Source organism: Malania oleifera, chromosome 1 (assembly GCF_029873635.1).
Source record: "Malania oleifera isolate guangnan ecotype guangnan chromosome 1, ASM2987363v1, whole genome shotgun sequence".
In the NCBI taxonomy this organism is placed as follows: Eukaryota; Viridiplantae; Streptophyta; class Magnoliopsida; order Santalales; family Ximeniaceae; genus Malania; species Malania oleifera.
This window is the reverse complement of record NC_080417.1, coordinates 98,933,428-98,951,842: the sequence shown is the minus strand read 5'-3', so window position 1 is coordinate 98,951,842 and position 18,415 is coordinate 98,933,428. Positions and strand designations below refer to the sequence as shown.

At 36.0% G+C, this 18,415-nt stretch overlaps 1 protein-coding gene across 1 annotated transcript; it reads left to right on the top strand.

Moving 5' to 3' along the window:
* Positions 1-1,712: 1,712 nt before the first annotated feature.
* Positions 1,713-18,159, top strand: LOC131149820 (probable mitochondrial-processing peptidase subunit beta, mitochondrial). Its single transcript, XM_058100590.1, has 9 exons — positions 1,713-2,578; positions 3,556-3,720; positions 3,896-4,033; positions 4,120-4,271; positions 4,386-4,494; positions 11,400-11,498; positions 13,609-13,674; positions 17,523-17,630; positions 17,708-18,159. Exons 1-9 carry the CDS (start codon positions 1,898-1,900, stop codon positions 17,792-17,794), a joined length of 1,605 nt encoding a protein of 534 aa, XP_057956573.1. The 5' UTR covers positions 1,713-1,897; the 3' UTR covers positions 17,795-18,159.
* The last annotated feature ends 256 nt before the right edge of the window (positions 18,160-18,415 follow it).

The following is an 18,415-nucleotide window of genomic DNA, read 5'->3' as shown; positions in this document are numbered from 1 at the left end:
TTAGTTTATTCTTAATTAGTTGAGATATTGCGTGATCTTTATATTTCCTTTAAGTTATCATTGTGATGAGTTGTGTGTTTAATTTTAAGTCATTGTTGAGGTTTAATTTTAGTTTATCTTTATTTAATTAGTGAGTTGTTTGGTTGGTTTTACGCGTGTTAAATTTTCAGTTTAGGTTTGCGTCATTCAATTTCATCACAAACTTTCAAAAATCTCAAGAAATCGAATCTGAACCATGTTTAGTAAAATTGTTTTCTTATTTTTTTTTACTATTTTGCGCTAGTTTAAAACTAATCTACATTCCTTGAAAAAATAATCTGACCTGTTTGGGCTAATTATTACATGACGTAACTCATATACTTGGGATAGTCGTTGTGTTTTTCATTTTTAGAAGTAAGTCACATAATATTGCCAAATCAGTTTTACTTTGGCACAATATGCCACTACATGTTTGCAAACAACTTCTATTGTCCATGTATAACTACTACTAAGCCTTAATATAACACTGCATTTTTTAGCTTAAAATTGTGACCTTAGATTTAAGTTTGTGTGAGTTTGCACAAAATATAGTATAGATTATATTAATTTTTTTTTATAAATCCACATAAATCTAAATTTAAGATTTGAAATTCATGCTCCTAAGCATTACCTGACGTAGTGGGAGGATGAGTTTTGAGTTTTAGATTAAAATTTTAGTATAGTTTTATAGTATATTTTTGTCCAAATCTACATAATTTCAAATTCAAGACCTTTCCCAAACAATAAATATATGACACAAGTGTTTTTTGTCTAAATGTAATGAGCATCCAATTTAGTACCAATTAAAGATAAAACGCTGAAATATATTATTTATTGTTCATAAGTGTTCTACAATTATATATAATATGAGCTTCTATTCTTTGATACAAATTCCTTAAGTGAAATGATAACTTCAAAACTTTAAATTATGTGTTGTAGAAGTGACTTAATAAATGTTTAATCAATTCAGAGGCCGTTTGGTATCACAGCTAAAGATTGCTAAAAATGAAACTAGAAATAAAGACTAAACATTAGAAATAAAAATTAAAAATTAAAAGCCAACAACATTTTTTATTTATAGTTGTAAAGTTAAAATAAATTTAAAATTTAATTAAAGATGTTCATTTTTTAAAAATAATATATTTTAAAATATATGATTAAAATAATATAAATTGAAATATTATAATAAAACAACTTATTATAATTATTTTACTTAGTTGTTATATTTTCAAAATTCACTTTATTTTAAATGATATATTAATTTTTTTTTCTATTTGAAGTCTAATATTTTTTTGATATTTAAATCTATGTATATTTTATTCTTATTACATTTAAATTCATTTGATCATTTTATATTAATGTTAATTAAAAATACATATAAAAGAAACATTTTAATCTAAAAATATATATTTCTGGATATTAATTTTTTTTCTAACAATAGGTTACTAAAATAATTGAAAAAGAAAAATCAGCAAATGCATTTTGTTATCTATTTATTTAATAAATAAAAAATTATAAAATAAAAAAAATATCAATACCAAAGATGCTCAAAATTATGCAAAAATATGTATTATAATTTATTTTTAAAATTATAAAAGTAAAAATTATGGTTAAAAATAAAAAAAAAAAATATGTGCAATTCACAAAAGTTTAGAATTCTGTTATTACATTAGAATTTAGCACTGTTACTTCTTGTGTAGGTAGGAGTGAGTGCAAAAAAATTAAATAAAAAAGGCGGTGTAGAAAAAATTTGTTTTGCGATTGAAAAGAAACCTAAAAGCTCTGTGAAATCCGTATAAGCCAGAGGCTTAGCTCTTCGTCCCGCTCCCACCATTTGTCTGGTTCAGCAGACTCGGTCCGGATTTCCAAAACCCTAGCTATGGCGATTGAGCAGTTGCTAACCCTAGCTCGACGGTCGCGCTACTCATCCATGTCGTCTATCCGCCAAATCATCCGGTCGTCATCAACCGCCTCAGCTCTTGCATCCTCACCACCACCGTCAGCATCATCACCATCCCTGTCGCCGCCGCCACCGGACGTCATGATCTACGACCGCCTCGCCGAGGCCGTCAAAGCTAAGCTCAAGAAGATCGGATCCCCAGACGATAGATTCCTCCAGCACGGTTCGCCTCATCCGGTGCTGACGGACCACACCCGGATCCTGTCCGCTCCCGAGACCCGCACCACCACTCTGCCCAACGGCCTCCGAATCGCTACCGAGTCGACGTTGGCGTCCCGCACAGCCACCGTGGGGGTCTGGATCGACGCAGGGTCACGGTTTGAGACCGATGAAACCAACGGCACCGCCCACTTCCTGGAGCACATGATCTTCAAAGGCACTGAGCGCCGCTCCGCCCGCGAATTGGAAGAAGAAATCGAGAACATGGGGGGACACTTGAATGCGTACACTTCTAGAGAGCAGACCACCTACTATGCGAAAGTCATGGAGAGAGACGTGCCTGTGGCGCTCGATATACTTGCTGATATATTGCAGAACTCGCGGTTTGATGAGAATCGGATGAATCGAGAACGCGATGTGATTCTTCGCGAAATGGAAGAGGTAACTGTTGATCACTCTTGGTGCTCGGGAACCTTTTTATTTTTTTTTTCCTTGAATTTTTTTTTTCGAATGTTTGTGAACTGGCGGCTTGTGGATGGTTCTCTGCTCATTTTGTTTTGTGCGTTTATTGATTGGATATTCTTGATAATGTTAGATATTTTTACGATTTGCTCTTCCCACACTTGCATTATGAAAAATTATGAAAAATTTTAATTTCATAATATTAGTGCGTTTTAAATTTGGTAGAACTTATCTGATGGATTTTCTCAAATAGTTGCAAATCCTCCTCTTTTTTTTTAATGACAAATATGCTTATGCTTTTGAATGATGGGTAAGTGGGCACAAAGTTGCCCTTAGTTATAATCCTTGCCGAGTATTGCTAGCAAGTGTATGCCAGCTAAAATGGTGAGTTGCTTACATTCCTGTTGCTTTATTTTTTTTTGTCATGAACTTAACAGACATGACACCTTCCATACAGTAATTCAAATGATACATGGGATTTCTTGTCCTTGAGTGTATTTTTCCTATTGTAAATTTATCTTTTTATGGCTTTGTATTGATTCTATCCAACTGAAGTAAATACTTTAATGTGGGCGAAGTTACTCTTAGTTATGATGGGTAGGTCGGCACAAGGTTACTCTTAGTTATGACGTGTTTACAGTTTTAAAATTAATGACTGCCCTTCTGAGTATTGCTAAAAGAAAGTGTATGCCTATATAATGAGTTAAGCCAAATTTTAGCTAAGTAGCGAATTGCCTACATTCCTGTTACTTTATTTTTGTTAAGTCATAAACTTAACAGACATGAACACCTTCCATAGATGAATTAAATGGTACATGGAATTGCTGGTATTTGATATATTTTTCCTGCTGTATCTCTATCTTTTTATGTCTTTGTATTGATACTGTCAGACAAATAAATCCTTTAAAGTGTTCTCAGTATGACTAAAATTAATTTCTATACATTCAATATTGCAGGTGGAGGGACAGACAGAGGAAGTTATTTTTGATCATTTGCATGCAACTGCATTCCAATACACTCCTCTGGGAAGGACTATTCTTGGGCCTGCTGATAATATTAAGACAATCACCAAAACTCATCTTCAAAACTACATATCAACACACTACACAGCTCCCAGAATGGTACTTGAAGAACTGATGCACCCTCTTATCTATTTATCTATTTCTTCTGACTCTATTAGTTAACATGATATTTTCCTTCCCATGTTGCCTATCATTAGACATTTCTGTTCAAGGTATTTTTTGAAGTCTACCATCTCCAGCTCATTGGTGAATCTATCTGGGATGTGAATTCTAGGTAATTGCTGCTTCTGGAGCTGTGAAGCATGAGGATATTGTTGCTCAAGTAAAAAAACTTTTTACAAAGTTGTCAACAGATCCAACTACAGCCTCTCAGTTGGTTGCTAATGAACCAACATTCTTTACTGGTTCTGAGGTGTGCAAATATCTTTTGAGACAGTATTTTTACTCCTTGCCTTGACTATGGCTCATTTTTCTGATATTTGATTTTTGGTAAATCAGGTCAGGATGATTAATGATGACATTCCTCTTGCACAATTTGCGGTTGCTTTTGAGGGAGCTTCCTGGACAGACCCAGATTCTATTGCTTTGATGGTCATGCAGTCTATGTTGGGTTCATGGAATAAAAATGCAGGTGGTGGAAAGCACATGGGGTGAGTCCAGTCATAAATTTTATGGTGTTGCAGTCTTGCAGATGTATCTTTTGGACTATTAATCTGTGATATATTCTCTTTTAAGCATGTGCCCTAACTGACAATCTGGAACAGATCTGACCTTGCACAGAAGATTGGCATCAATGAAGTAGCTGAAAGCATGATGGCTTTCAACACCAATTATAAAGACACTGGTCTGTTTGGTGTATATGCTGTTGCTAAGGTGGGGTCACTTGTTGCGTCTATCAACCTCCTAAAACCATGGCAGTTTTAATTATCTGATATTTTAAAATTCACATGTCTTCTATGAAATATATATTTTTTAATCAGTTTTGAGTCTTCTATTAATAAGAAATTGATATATGTTGTATTTGGGTACTGCAATTACATGATAGATTAGCGCATTCTATTTGTTATTTTGTCTAAGCTAGTGACATGCTACTGTGGCAGAAATGTTGTATCAATTTCTGTGAGCATTTTTATGTTCTGGAAAGCATGAGGAGGCTTTCTCAGCATTTATGTATTTGATTCTCATAATTTTTTTGATAGAAAAAGAAGACTTATTAAGAGAGAAGAAAAATACAAAAGATAGGGCAAGTTAACCTCCTAAAAACCGGAAGAAACAAAACAAACATCCCTCTGATCATGTTGCAACTTGCAACTTGCAACTTGCTCAAAGAAATAGACCCCAAAAACCCAAATAAAAATCCCAAAGTAAGGCCAAGACGTTAACTCTTATCTTGGATGCTGGAGCAAAAGAGAAGTGAACTTATTTTGGACAATTATTTCATTTCTTAGTCCACAATATCCCATAGAATGGGGGAACCAAACATACTTCCACAATATCTTTTTCTTCTTAATTTCCCCAAAGTCCAAACCTATGAATATAATCATAAAGCTCTCCATTATCTTGACATATCCACCCTCCGTGTTAGTTGGGAAAACATTCACCTCACTAAAAATGCCAAACAATTTAGTCTTAGTTTAGCCCTGTTGCGGCTGATGAAAATGAAAATTCTGAGAAGAAGTTCATGAAAAGGATCTGATTTTGAGTTTGCAGTAAAAATTGTTTGCTGTAAAAAAAGGACTATTGAAAAGGAAAAATTCGATCCCGAGAGTGGCAAAAAAGTTATAAACTAGCTGAAATATGAGGACCAAAATGGATATGTGTTCCTAATAGACATAAATAATGCGTGGGTAATTTTGTAATTTTTTATAAAAAACCAGGACTACCAATTGAGTGGAATAATTTGTTACCAAAAGTGTTAAAATCTTGAAATCCATAACTTCTAAAAGCTTCCTAAAAAGTTAAAAATTAACTTTTTAGAAGTTCAAAATGTGATTTATCAATTTTATTTACCCACCTTTTGCTTTCAAAATGAAGTTGTTCATCCCCCTGTGCCCTGGGTGGTGGTGGTGGTTGGGTGGCCCTTAGTAATGATCTATAAAAGAATTGGTTGTTACCATTATATACCAGCATTGCTTAGAAGGATGATATCTCAAATAGTGCCCTGATTCATATCTGTGTTGGTTGCTACTGTGTGCTGCAGTACCACAACAGTTTCTACAGTCTGCTGCAGGCAGGTAAGGTTTGTAATGGATTGGTTTGCACTCAGATCACGTGTGAATCCTTCAAGGGGGAGTGCACGCGAAACTGAGAAAAACAAAAACAAAATCTTGATACACTATTAATCATATTTACTAACTAATAGTCAAAAATGAAGCTCAAAATTAAGATTAAAGGGGGTTGGTGGTGGGTGGGTGACCCATAGTATTGGTTTAAAAGAATTGGTTGTTACCATTATGTAACAGCATTGCATAAAAGGATGATATCTTGATGGTGCCCTGATTCATATCTGTGTTGGTTGCTACTGTCTGCTACAATACCACAACAGTTTTTACAGTCTGCTGCAGGCAGGTAAGGTTTGTAATGGACTGGTTTGCACTCAGATTACATCTGAATAGTTCAAGAGTTTTTCTCTACTGTTTTCCTAACTCCTTCCCCACCCCCACCACCCTACGGGCGTGGGGCCCGCCTATTAATCATATTTGCTTACTAATAGTCAAGACTCAAGAATGAAACTCAAAATTAAGATTGAAGTGGTTGGAGGTAAACATATCGTTTGTGGGATGGTTCTAACCTTCCATTATTAGAAAACAAAAAGATGAGGTTAAAACTTAAATTGAGATTAAAACTTAAATTTGCAGGCTGAGTCTCTAGTCTTTGTTCTGTCCCTTGATTAAATGTCTACGTGTGATTACTTTTTGAAATGAAATTAATGAATTATGAATGAAAATGTTTTTGTTTCATTACTTTGTGATTTCTTAGTTTTGGTTACACTTATAGTCTCAGAGAGTAAAATAGTGAATGGTTATGCTTCTTCTTCTGTTAGGAGCCTTTTGGTTTGGCTTATCCTAAATGCCCTCAAAAATCAGTTTCTTGGATATCTTATTTGGGTTAATAGGGTTAGTTTCTTGTAGAAAATAGAAATATCTTTGTTTGATTCATACTTAGAACGCCTCAGAATCTAACTTTTATTGCATCTGGCTGAACATGGGTAGTTTGGTCTCAGTTGAAAATTTCCCTAAATATGTAAACTCACATGTACATTATTAAGAACATGTTCAAAGCCAAATGATCATGACGAATGGGTGGATATTTTTGTTCAGGAGTGAGGAATGGTAGGGACTAATTATTCCTATTAGTTGGATTCCTATGGGAATTCAAATTTCCTAGAAGGTGGCTGGGTTTGTATTTGTAAACTTTTTGGGAACATAATATAGTATCACTAGGAATTCATGATTACTGTCATGTGGGATCACGGGTATTGCCAAACATGGGAATGTGTAATTTTGGAGGCTACATTCAAATGATTGCCATACTTTCTTTTAATAACCTTTTGCAACAGAGAACCAGGTGGTCCAGGTTCCAAGAATCGGAACCACAATCATTTGCCTACAAAGGAAAATGTTTTGGAGACCAAGTTCCTAAGACTCAAACTCTCCTTCTAGGTTTGTTATTGATAACAATGTCCTAATTAACCAGATGATTTCTTTTATCATCCAAGCATATCACCACAAAATATCCAGCATAACCATCTCGATTCTTTTTATCACAACTATAGAAAGTGGAATAGAGACATAAAATAGAGAGGAATACTGGAAAGACGAGGAGATATGCGTAATATGCTCTCCTAAAGAAATAAAAGCTCTCTTCCAACTTTCAATATGCCTGCTCACTTTGTTATTAGCCAATTCTCAAAAAAAGAAACTGGCCTAGGATTACTTCCCAAGGGAAGATCTAAGAAAAAGGCCAATCTATGCACAACTAATACACAACCAATGCTGACTAACCACCCCACAAGCTATATTTATCTTTATTAACTTTGAAGCCACCTCAAAAATTTTTAACACCACCACAACTTCTTGAAACTCAATGACTCCAGTCTCCACCCATCTCTCCTCACCCCTTGGCCCAACAGGACATGCAAACTTCCAGCACTCATCACAATTCTACTTAAAACATCAAATGCTATTTTGAATTAGGAAGGAAGATGCAAATCACCTATCTGAAGCCCCCTAAATGCATTAAACCAAGTTTTGGGCGGTTTCCCAATTTACAATTATAGACATAGAAGCCAAGGAGATACAACCCCTTATCCACTTTCTCTTGTGCTCCCTAAGTCCTTCCTCTCCAAAACTCACTTAAAATTAAAAAGCTCCAATTCTGTCATAAGCCTTATGAAAATTCAAGTTAAGCATAGTATCTCCATTACTTCTTCCTAACTTCCTCAACTACCTCATTTGCAGTAAAACAACATAAAAAATCAATCTTCAATTGATAACAGCTTCTGTGAGGCCAAAGATCTCTTTAATCCTATATAGATTAGTAAACCCTACACAAGCTAGCTGTAATCCATGATTTTGAGAGAGAACCCTTTCTGAGGACAAGTGCGATAAAGTAGAAGGTTTGATGGTATTGTTGATATTTGATTCTTCATGATGCAGCATTCTTATTGTGTTTTTCTTTTCTGTCTTTGGAGGATGCCTCATTCTCTGTCATGGCAGTTATTTGGAATTTAATTTTGTTACCATTGTTAGAAAGGGGTTTTGGCAGTTTTTGGAGCAAATGGATCAGGTTCTGCATTTATTCTGCATGGATTTCTATTATAATTAATAGAATTCCTGAAGACTACTTCCCTACCTCTAGTCTCTAGAGGCTTGTGACAGGGAGATCTTATCTTTTCATTTTGGTTATGGAGGCTAGGGGTGTACAAAAATTATAAAAAAAACTGAAAACTGGACTGAAACTGAACCGTTTAACTCAGTTTGGTTTTTCAGTATCGGTTTGTTACTTTTATAAAAACAGCTTTTTGGTTTTGGTTTTTTTCAAGCTAACTGAACCAAAAAATTGAAAAATAATTTTTTTAATATATTATTTTATTTTTATTTATGAGTTCCAATTTATTTAATAAAATTCAACAAGTTAAATAGGTTGCATGTAAAGGGAGTGTAGCATTTTTCAAAGTGGCAAATGGGGAGTAACAGAATAAGGAGGGGTGGGAATTTTATGTAGGGATGAGCAGCTCCCATATTTTTCTCATTTTTCGATGTGTGACAAAGGAGGGTTAAGCTTTGGTTGTGAATAGTGAACTGCCAGGCTGTCAGCTGTTTTGGTGTTGGGACTTTGGAGTTGGTACTTGTTGCTGTCCCGCATCAACCAAAATGAAAAACTGATGACCCATCTCCTCTTGTAAATTTTCCCCAACTCCCTCAAGCATTTTCCAGGGCCTTGACATAGAGGCCCTGCTCCACAGAGCTTCAAGTCCATTAATGGATAATATTTAGCTTTGTGAGGGCCTATTGTTATTTGTAATGTAATCTGGGGTTGGCCAGTGGGCTGAACCGGTTAATACTGTTTTTTTTCAAAAATAAATCATCGGTGTCTGGTTTGGTTTCGGTCTATGAACTTTAGAATCAATATGTTTGGTTTGGTTATTGGTTTTGGCCAAAACCAAACTGGACAAAACCGAACTGGACAAAACTGATTACACCCTAATGGAGGCTTTCTCAAGGATGTTGAAGAAGACTATATGAAGGGTGTCTTTTGAGGGGTTTTGGAGTGGGGCGTGGGTTATTCTGAAATGGAGGTCCTTCATTTGTTTTTTGTGGAGCCAAAGAGGAGCAACTATGCTGTCTTAGGTGTGTCTTCTTACTTGAAACTGTATTTGGTCTTTGGGCTTCTTCTATAAGAAGTTAGGAGTGTTGAACAGATTGCTACTAATCTTGTTTGTAAGTTCAGCAATCTTTCTACGTCGTATTGGGTCTTCCTATTGGGGTATCTATTAAGGATAAATCATTTTGCGACAGCATAATTGACGAATTGGCAAGGAGATTGCCTAGCTGGGTGGAAGGAACAGCATCTTTCAAAAGGTGGCATGCCAACTCTGATGAAAAGCACTCTGTTAAGCTTACCAATTTATCTTGTATCCCTTTTATTCTAGGCTAGGTGCCCAAGAGACTATTTGGATAAACTTTTTTTGCTTGGTAGCTCATCAGATGAGGATGGGAAACTCCATCTTGTTAGATGGAGCTGACTGTATTTCCATCAGATTTTTCTGGGGGTTTGGGATTAAGAACCCTTCAGATTTTAAATCAAGCCTTGCTGGAGAAGTGTCTTTGGAGGCTCACTACAGAAGAGGACAGCTTGTGGAAATCAAATTTTGTGGATTGAATGTGAGGCAGCAACAGGGTGATGGTTTGTAGATGAGGTGAGGATTTCTTATGGTTTTGGTCTGTGGAAAAGTATTAGGTGCGGTTTGTGGGAAAGGTTTTATTTATTTATTTTCTAGATTCCATGATTTTGTGGTGTTGGAAGGTGAGGCAAATTTTGGTTGGATGTGGTGCGGGTTCACAGCTTCAAAAGATACTTCCCAACTTTGCACAACTTTGCCAGAGGTTAGGATTTGCTAGCCAATGTTCTTTTCCGGAGAAAATGGAGCTAGAGATTTGAAATTCACAAGAGATTTCCATGATTGGGACTCAGAAAACGGTGAGGCATTTGTGATGGAGCTCGAAAGAGCAAATCATTGTCACATGGTCATGTTATAAAAACTCTTTTTCTCTCGATTAAAACTTATTGCAACCGGATCAGAAAAGCAAAAACCAACAGCTATCCTTGGAAAGCTATGCGGAGATATGAAGTCCAAAAAAAAATATTGCATTCTTCATGTTGGAGGCAACTTGGGAACCTATAGTCATTGGTATAATCTTAGGAGGGTGTTGTTTTAGTTAGCTAGCGCTCTATGTGCAAAAAGATAGGAGAGAGCTTAATCATCGTTTGTTTCTCTTCCCTGTCACTGGAGAGCTGTGCAGCTTGACATGGAAGCAGTTGAATATTACATGGGTTATGTTACTTGGCATCTTTTGTTTGTTTCATTGCACTCTGTTTGCACCTTTTCTCTATGATGGTGCATTTGATTGGAAGGAACAAGAGAGCCTTTGGGGGAAAATAATTATCAGTTCAGAAACTAAAAGAAAGACGGGGATGCACACATTGTTTTTTCCCTCACTCTGGAAGCTTTTCTCCAGACCTTCCTCCTTGGCTCAAGTTCTTTGATTTAGGCTTTTTTTGTGGTTCTGCTTTTCTACTTTGGCTTGCACTGACCTTTGGTTGTGCTTTTTCTTTTCTTTTAATAAATGAATAAATATAGAGTAGAATTAAGAGAGATGCAAAACAATACAAGGAAAAGAGGATAAGTCATCCTCCTAAGGACCAAAAACTGAGAGAAAATGTAAAATCAGCGCATCAATCATTCATATCCTGCTGAATATCAGTTAAGCAAAGTCCTTTACTAGACCCCCCCTTGGGTACCCTTTTAAAACATACTTATCAAAAACTGAAATACATATGATTTGGGCTTTGTAATAATACAAGTGGAGCTTGTCTTTAAGCTATGCATTTTTTATTGTACTGATATAACATCAAATTCAAGTGCATGTTTCTTGTGGAAATTTCACTTGCAAATTTTTCTGATGCTTTTATTTAGATTCATTATCATTTTATTCTACTATTTATGCCTCGTTGGTTCTTGTATTCAATTATAATATTTACTTTTTCTTCCTCAGCCGGATTGCTTGGACGATCTAGCCTATGCAATTATGTATGAGATATGCAAGTTGTGTTATCGAGTTTCGGAGGCAGATGTTACACGTGCATGCAATCAGGTAGCTACCTTTGTTGTTATTTTAAGTTTATATACGGATATTGTCACTTGTATTTGTTTGGTTTTAAGTGTGTATAAGCTTAATGAAATATGGTTCATGATTCGAGGAGCTTCAATAATAAATGATTTTCAGATCTACATTTCTTTACCGCGGCTTTATTTATGTTTTTGGCAACATGCTAAGAATTCGCTTGCTGGAACATCTTTAGTTTGTGTTGTTTGTGGTGGGTTATCAGGTTTTGGTTGGTATTTTTACAGGTTGTGATTAGAACATATGTTGGTTTTCTTTGTATTTTAATGCTTCTGTAAATTGTGATGAATGTTTCAGATGATACTTCTTGACTTGTAGACAACTATTTATTTGTTTGACTCAGCCAAATTTAGATGCTGTTTCAGTAATTTGAGCTTTAAAAATTTATTTCATCACAGTTATTTTGTTTTCTTAGAGAGTGCCAGCAAGGAAATAAAATATACTGCTAGTTTGAGCGCAGATCTGAATTCTGCTTCTCTCTGCAGACTGATTTTGAATATACTGTTTTTTAGTTGGAATATGCTGCTAAGGTGTTGACATTTTTCCCCCTTCAGAAGAAGATAAGAAGAATATATTAATTTAAAGGGATGTTTTGTACCACTGGATGAGCAAATAGTAAACTACTAAGCTTGTTTGGACTGAAACATCAACTTCTAACATCAAGGAGAATATATTGAGGAATAAAATCAGTGCTATAAGTGGCTTCTTCAAACAAAATAAATCAGGGTTTGTTTGGACGTATGCTGCCCAAGAAAGTTTGAGAATGACTGCAGAGTTGATGTTTCCTAGAGAGGACAACCGAGTTCCTCTCCTCTTCTCAGCTTATGAAGGTCCTTGAGATTTTAAAATGCCTGAGGACCTTTTGGTAGATGTGTCTAGTGAACTCACAGTAACAGAGAAAGATGGTCTCTGCTTGCACGAAACAGAACATATATAATATATTGCTGGTACGTACTCAAGCAGGCAGCTTGTCAAGAGTTGCAAGTCTATTTAAGATGGTAAGCCAGCGTACAAATGCAGTCATCATCTCTATTATTTGTCAAATCAACTCTTTGGCCTACAATTTATATCACAAGAAATCAGGAGGAATAATTTTTTAGTGGCATTTTGCATGAGGGTGCCATCATCTCTACTATTAATTAATGGAAGAGGAAGGAGTTCTCAACCTGAATTTACCCCTTGTTTTTCCTAAGATGCCCTTGATCCTCCTTCCATTCTTTTAAAATAAAATTCTCAAGTAATTGGTAATTAGTAAATTTTTATATTTCATTGACTACCCACAGCTCCTCCTTATCTCAACTCCCCCATTAGCTCTCTAAAACCCTAAATTTAGGATTGTGGAGTGCATACATGTTGCGTGCCCATAGCTAATTTTTTTTTTTTGTTTTTTCAAAAAAAAGTCAAATCTTAGGGAAGGGATTTTTAGCATTCCTTTCATTTTTTCTTGGGAATATTCTCAATCCATTCTATGTATTTTTTTATTTAAAAAAATATTTTAAATTCAAATCTTGTTTATGGTTGCTTCCCCTAAGTTGGAAGTAACTCATTGAATCCAGTGCAGTTATGAAAACTTCTTGTGTTGAGGAATGATCAATGGATAGAAAATTTGGGAAATCACCAAAGAAATAGTTGGCTACTTTCACAAATAATAGAATTAATTGAATATTTGGATCAGGAACAGTGTACATTTTCCTCCCTTGCCTTTTTTTTTTCCCTAAAGTTTTTCTTTTGTGCAGTTGTGCATTTTTGTTCTTCACTTTGAGGATAAGAGATCCTTGCCTGTATTCTGTTTCCTTTCTTTTCAATAATTTTTTGTTATGAAAATGTGGTATAATAATTGTGACAACTATTATTTTTCTGTGGGAATTTGTAATTTTTTTTGTTCCAAACATTGATTTCTTTTCTTCTCTGTGCTGAAAGAATGTCTACCCCAATTAATTATAAGCCAAGATGAAGATTTCTCAAGCTGAAACTGGTTTTGAGAGTGAAATTTTAAGCTAAAACAAATTTCATATGCCCCCTTTGTGCAAGTTGTCTGTGTCTTGCTATATTCATTTCATACCTGTTTGTTTCCTTGCAGTTGAAATCTTCGCTAATGCTTCACATAGATGGGACCAGTCCCGTTGCTGAAGATATTGGACGCCAGGTACATTAATATCGTTCTTGAATCAATTCTTTTTTATGTTTGACTAGCATAGAATTACAATTGTAGGATAAATGCATGAAATTTGTTTGGTTTGAGTCCTCATTGCCTAATAGAATTGCCATGGCTTCTATGGTAGCCCAATGACTAGAGAATACATTATTCATTCTGTTAAAAAAAACAACAAAATAAATCATTTATTGCAGCCCATTTTCTTCTATGATGGTTGTGATGATGATTTGTATTGTTTAGTTATAGAAGTCCCTGAAATATAGGGTTTTTCATATTAGTAGCATTTGGAAGCTGTGGATGTATTGGTCTAAAGCTTCTATAAGAGGTGTCCTTGTTGTCCATCTTGATATCCACTCCCCACTTGGGCTTGTTGATGCAGCAAAGGACTTTATTACAACAGAACGACAACAACAATAACAACTATAATAATAATAATAATAATAATAATAATAATAGTGGTAGTAATAGTAATAATAATAAACCACTGTTGACAGTACTGCATCAGTTTTTGACGCCCTTATTTGATTGTATTGAAATAACGTTCAAGAAATTGGCGTGCTTACTTTTTGCTGGCTTTTGAATCTATAAGACTAGCCCTTGGTTGAGTATTTGATCTCCTTGGCTCTCTTTTCTTTTCTCTCTCTCTTTTAAAGCCTAATTCTTAATGGATATTGTTTTGTATCATTAGCACTCATGGATGAGGTTGGTGGGAGGGCCTTGAATGAGTTTTGTTTCTTGTAAGCAACAGCTCTCATTTCTCTTGCTGTGGATTTTTGTGATGCTAAAAGGTGCGATGATGCTTGTTTCATGGAGTTTCTAGTCATTGTAGCAGGAGTAGAGGCTCACTAAGATATTTGAGCAGCCTTAGATGAGTATTAGGAAAGATTTTGAAGGGATTGAAGGAAACATACAGAGTATTAAAAAAGAGATTGTGAATAGAACTTTGTGTGGAAATCTAGGAGTTTTTTTAAATCCAAATTGCTTTGACTGGTTTTATCTTTTTGACCTGTAAGCTGGTCCTTTTTTTAGGCACTTTCTTGGTGCCTTTTAATTAATCCTCTTACTCTTATCAAAAAGTTGAAAAAACTTATTGCTACTTGTCACTGGCCTCTCCATCATTTAGATGTGAAGAATTCCTTCTTGCATACATAATGACCTTGAGGAGGAGGTTTATATGGAGCAACTACGTTGGTTTATTGCTCAAGGGGAGTCAGACTTGGTGTGTTGGCTCAAGAAGGCTCTATATGGTTTAAAACAGTCTCCCAGAGCATTGTTTGGTTGTTTCAGTGCTATAGTACTTGAGTTTGGTCTTTGACAATGTGTAGTGAATCATTCTGTGTTTTTATCGTCATTAGGTAGGATCCTTCTTGTTGTTTATGTGGATAAAGGTATTTAGAGTCTCAAACTTTTTCTACAAACTAAGTTTCAAACTAGGGATTTGGGATTATGGAAATACTTACTTGGGTATAGAAGTATCTAGATCTCGTATGGGAACTGCTTTGTCATAGAGGAAGTATGCTTTTGATCTATTGGATGAAACTGGATTGTTGGAATCTAAACCGATTGATACACCCATGGATTCTAATAGCAAGTTAGTGCTGGATATGGGTGATTTGCCACCTAATCCTAGACAATACCGGAGACTTGTTGGAAAGCTGAATTATCTCATAGTAACTAGGCGGGATATATATTTTGCAACAAGTGTTGTGAGTCAATTTCTAGATTTTCCGAGGACATGTCATTGCCATGTAGTAATTCGCATCTTGAGATATCTCAAAGGTGCACCCGAGAGAGGTCTTTTATGTGGTGGTTAGGGTCACACTTATATCCATGGATATATGGATGCAGATTGGTTGGGTCACCTTCCAATGGAGATCCACAACCAAGTACTATACCTTGGTTGATGGTAATTTGGTTTCTTGGAGTAGTAAGAAACAAACTGTGGTGGTTTGGTCAAAGTGTTGAATCAAATAGAGCTATGACTCACACTACTTGTGAACTTGTATGGTTGAAGAACATGTTGGAAAAAATGGGTATTTCTCATTCTCAGCCTATGAAGTCGATGTGTGACAATCAAGCTGTTCTTCATTTTGTCTCCAACTCGGTCTTTCATGAATGGACAAAGCATATTGAAGTTGATTGCCACTTTGTTTGGGAGAAACTTTTGAAGAAGCTCATTACTACCGCTTATGTGAAGTTTGATATGCAGCTTGCTGATTTGTTTACCAAAGCTTTTTTTTTTTGGGGGGGGGGGGGGGGGGGGGAGGGGTGTGCTCGTGTTAAATTTATTTGTAACAAGTTAGGATCATATGACATTTTTGCTCCAACTTGAGGGGAGTGTTAGAGGTTATTTATGTCTTTTAATAGTATTATTATCAAGTGTGTTAGTATGTTAATTAGTGAGAGTCAGTAAGGGTATTATTTTCATTGAATGTATTTAATTTGTATTATAGATAAAGGGAGGGACCTATCTTCAATTTAGGTCATTCATTTTATCAAAATCTCAACAGTAATGATATATAAACGTGTTTTTCCTTTTAGATGATAAATATTGAGGCTGTCCTAATTTAAAATGAATTATAGGCATCGTTCATGCACAATTATGAATTGCTTACAAACTACAGTTATGTAACCATTGACGACATTCATATTAGAGAATATTGGTCTAACCAAAAAAAAAAAAAAAAAGAGCCTCGAGGAACGTAGAATAAATGAAATATTGTCATTCATCGACAATGGAAAAATCATCGAAGCAAAGTACAACTATGCAAACAAGAATTAGTAACATTGAAGGGATTTGCCCAAGTACAAATCTAATAACAAAATATAGGGAAAAGTGGAGAACACAACAATGGGGAGGGAAGGAGGGAGGGAGAAGAAAAGAGGCTGGAAGCCTGGAATAATGAATCTTATCAGTCAGCTGGACTCAAAGCTCCAACTGAAGAAGCAAGGAAGCCAAGGATCTTCCTTCAGCAAGTCGACTTCCTTGTATCGTCATTGCTCCGACAAAGCTAGGGAATCCTAGGGGCTGAGAGCTCCAGGAGCGCTCTGCAAGTCTGATGTAGCAGTGCTAGGGCTATAAAGTCCAAACACCCAAGGTCGAACAGTTGAATCTCTTTTCACTCACTCAGCTTCTCAGGCATAAAAAGAGTTTAATTACATAATAAGCAGGGGAATGAAATGCAGCATTCATTGCTAGGCGTGCCCCAGACGTGTCCTTGCTGGTCCACGATGTGCTGGTCATGTTGTGAACATGTTTGAGAATAAAAATAAATAAATAAGTTATTTCCCAACAAGCTTTGAGCAGGTGTGGTACCCAACATGGATCGGTTGCTGACATTCCTGTTTTGGGCTTCCTAGATTCATGCATGATGAAAGTTGCAGTCTCTTTTGATGTAGAATGACATGCAGAGTCTTTGGCAAGAAACCCCATAAGACATGTGGCCTGCTGCATTCTGCAGCTAATCTGCCAGTCTGCAGTAACCTATTTACCTAGGGCTCAGCTGCCCAAGTGCTTAAAACTTTATTGATTGCCTCTGTCACATACTTGAGGTACCCAATCATTCCTTGTCAATACACTACCTTCTTGTTAAATCATTGCTCATCCACCATTCCATCATTTTCTGCTCGCCCAGCTCGCTGCAACCATGATGCATGACTGATTCATAAGTTGCTGTCCATGGCAAAGCTTGAAATGCTGGCTTAGTTACGATTGATGTTACTGTTCGCAGTTATAATACTAGAGCAAGCATTGTACCCATCCCACACCAAAAAAAGTCATGCTGCTGAAAATAATTTCTTTTGTTGAAAATCATAGGTTGATCTGTTTTTGTTTGCAGCTGCTTACATATGGCCGGAGAATTCCTTTTGCTGAATTGTTTGCTAGGATTGATGCTGTTGATGCAAGCGCTATAAAACGTGTTGCCTATCGGTTCATACATGACAAGGTAAAAGACTGCAGCAAACGCCCAAACTGCATGCTAATTTGTGTGTAAACCTTTCAATAAATTTTTGTTCTTCTCAGGATGTTGCGATTGCTGCCATGGGGCCCATCAAAACTTTGCCCGATTACAACTGGTTTAGACGTAGGACCTACTGGAACCGATATTAGGTTAGTTCCCACATTTCAGGATCTCACAACTCCTACCATGCGGCCCATCCAGGTTCTTTGTACTCACCGCAACAGGTTCATGTGCAGGAACTGCCTGCATTGTTCAGTTATTACTCATTTTTTGTTTATCCCATCATCTTGTTTATCTTCTGGAGATCATATGAGCACCTCGTGGATTTTTAGTTTTGACAGAATTTACCTCCTTGGAAATGCTTTTTGAGGGCTGGTATTTTTTATATATTTTTCCAGGTTTTGTTTTTGTAACATTTACCAAGCCCCAGAATAAAATAATTTAGTAGGATCTGGGAGAGGCATGGTTCTTCCCAGACTGTTATTTGACGAGGCACTATGAGGCCATGTTTTCTTCCGCTTGTGTATATTTCTTGGTTGCATTGAAAATTCAACTTTCTTCTGCTGCGCTGCATTGGGATCACTTTCAAGCAGGGGTTTAGGTATGCGTCCCCTTGATGAAATCTGTGTATTCGAAAAGTACGCATTGGATAGAATTTCTGAACTCTTAATATTTGTTATATTGTCTTTGATAGGTTGAAGGCAAGGAAAGGGAAGTAAATTGTGTGAGAAAATAAATACACGACAAATAATAATTAAAATTTCATTTAA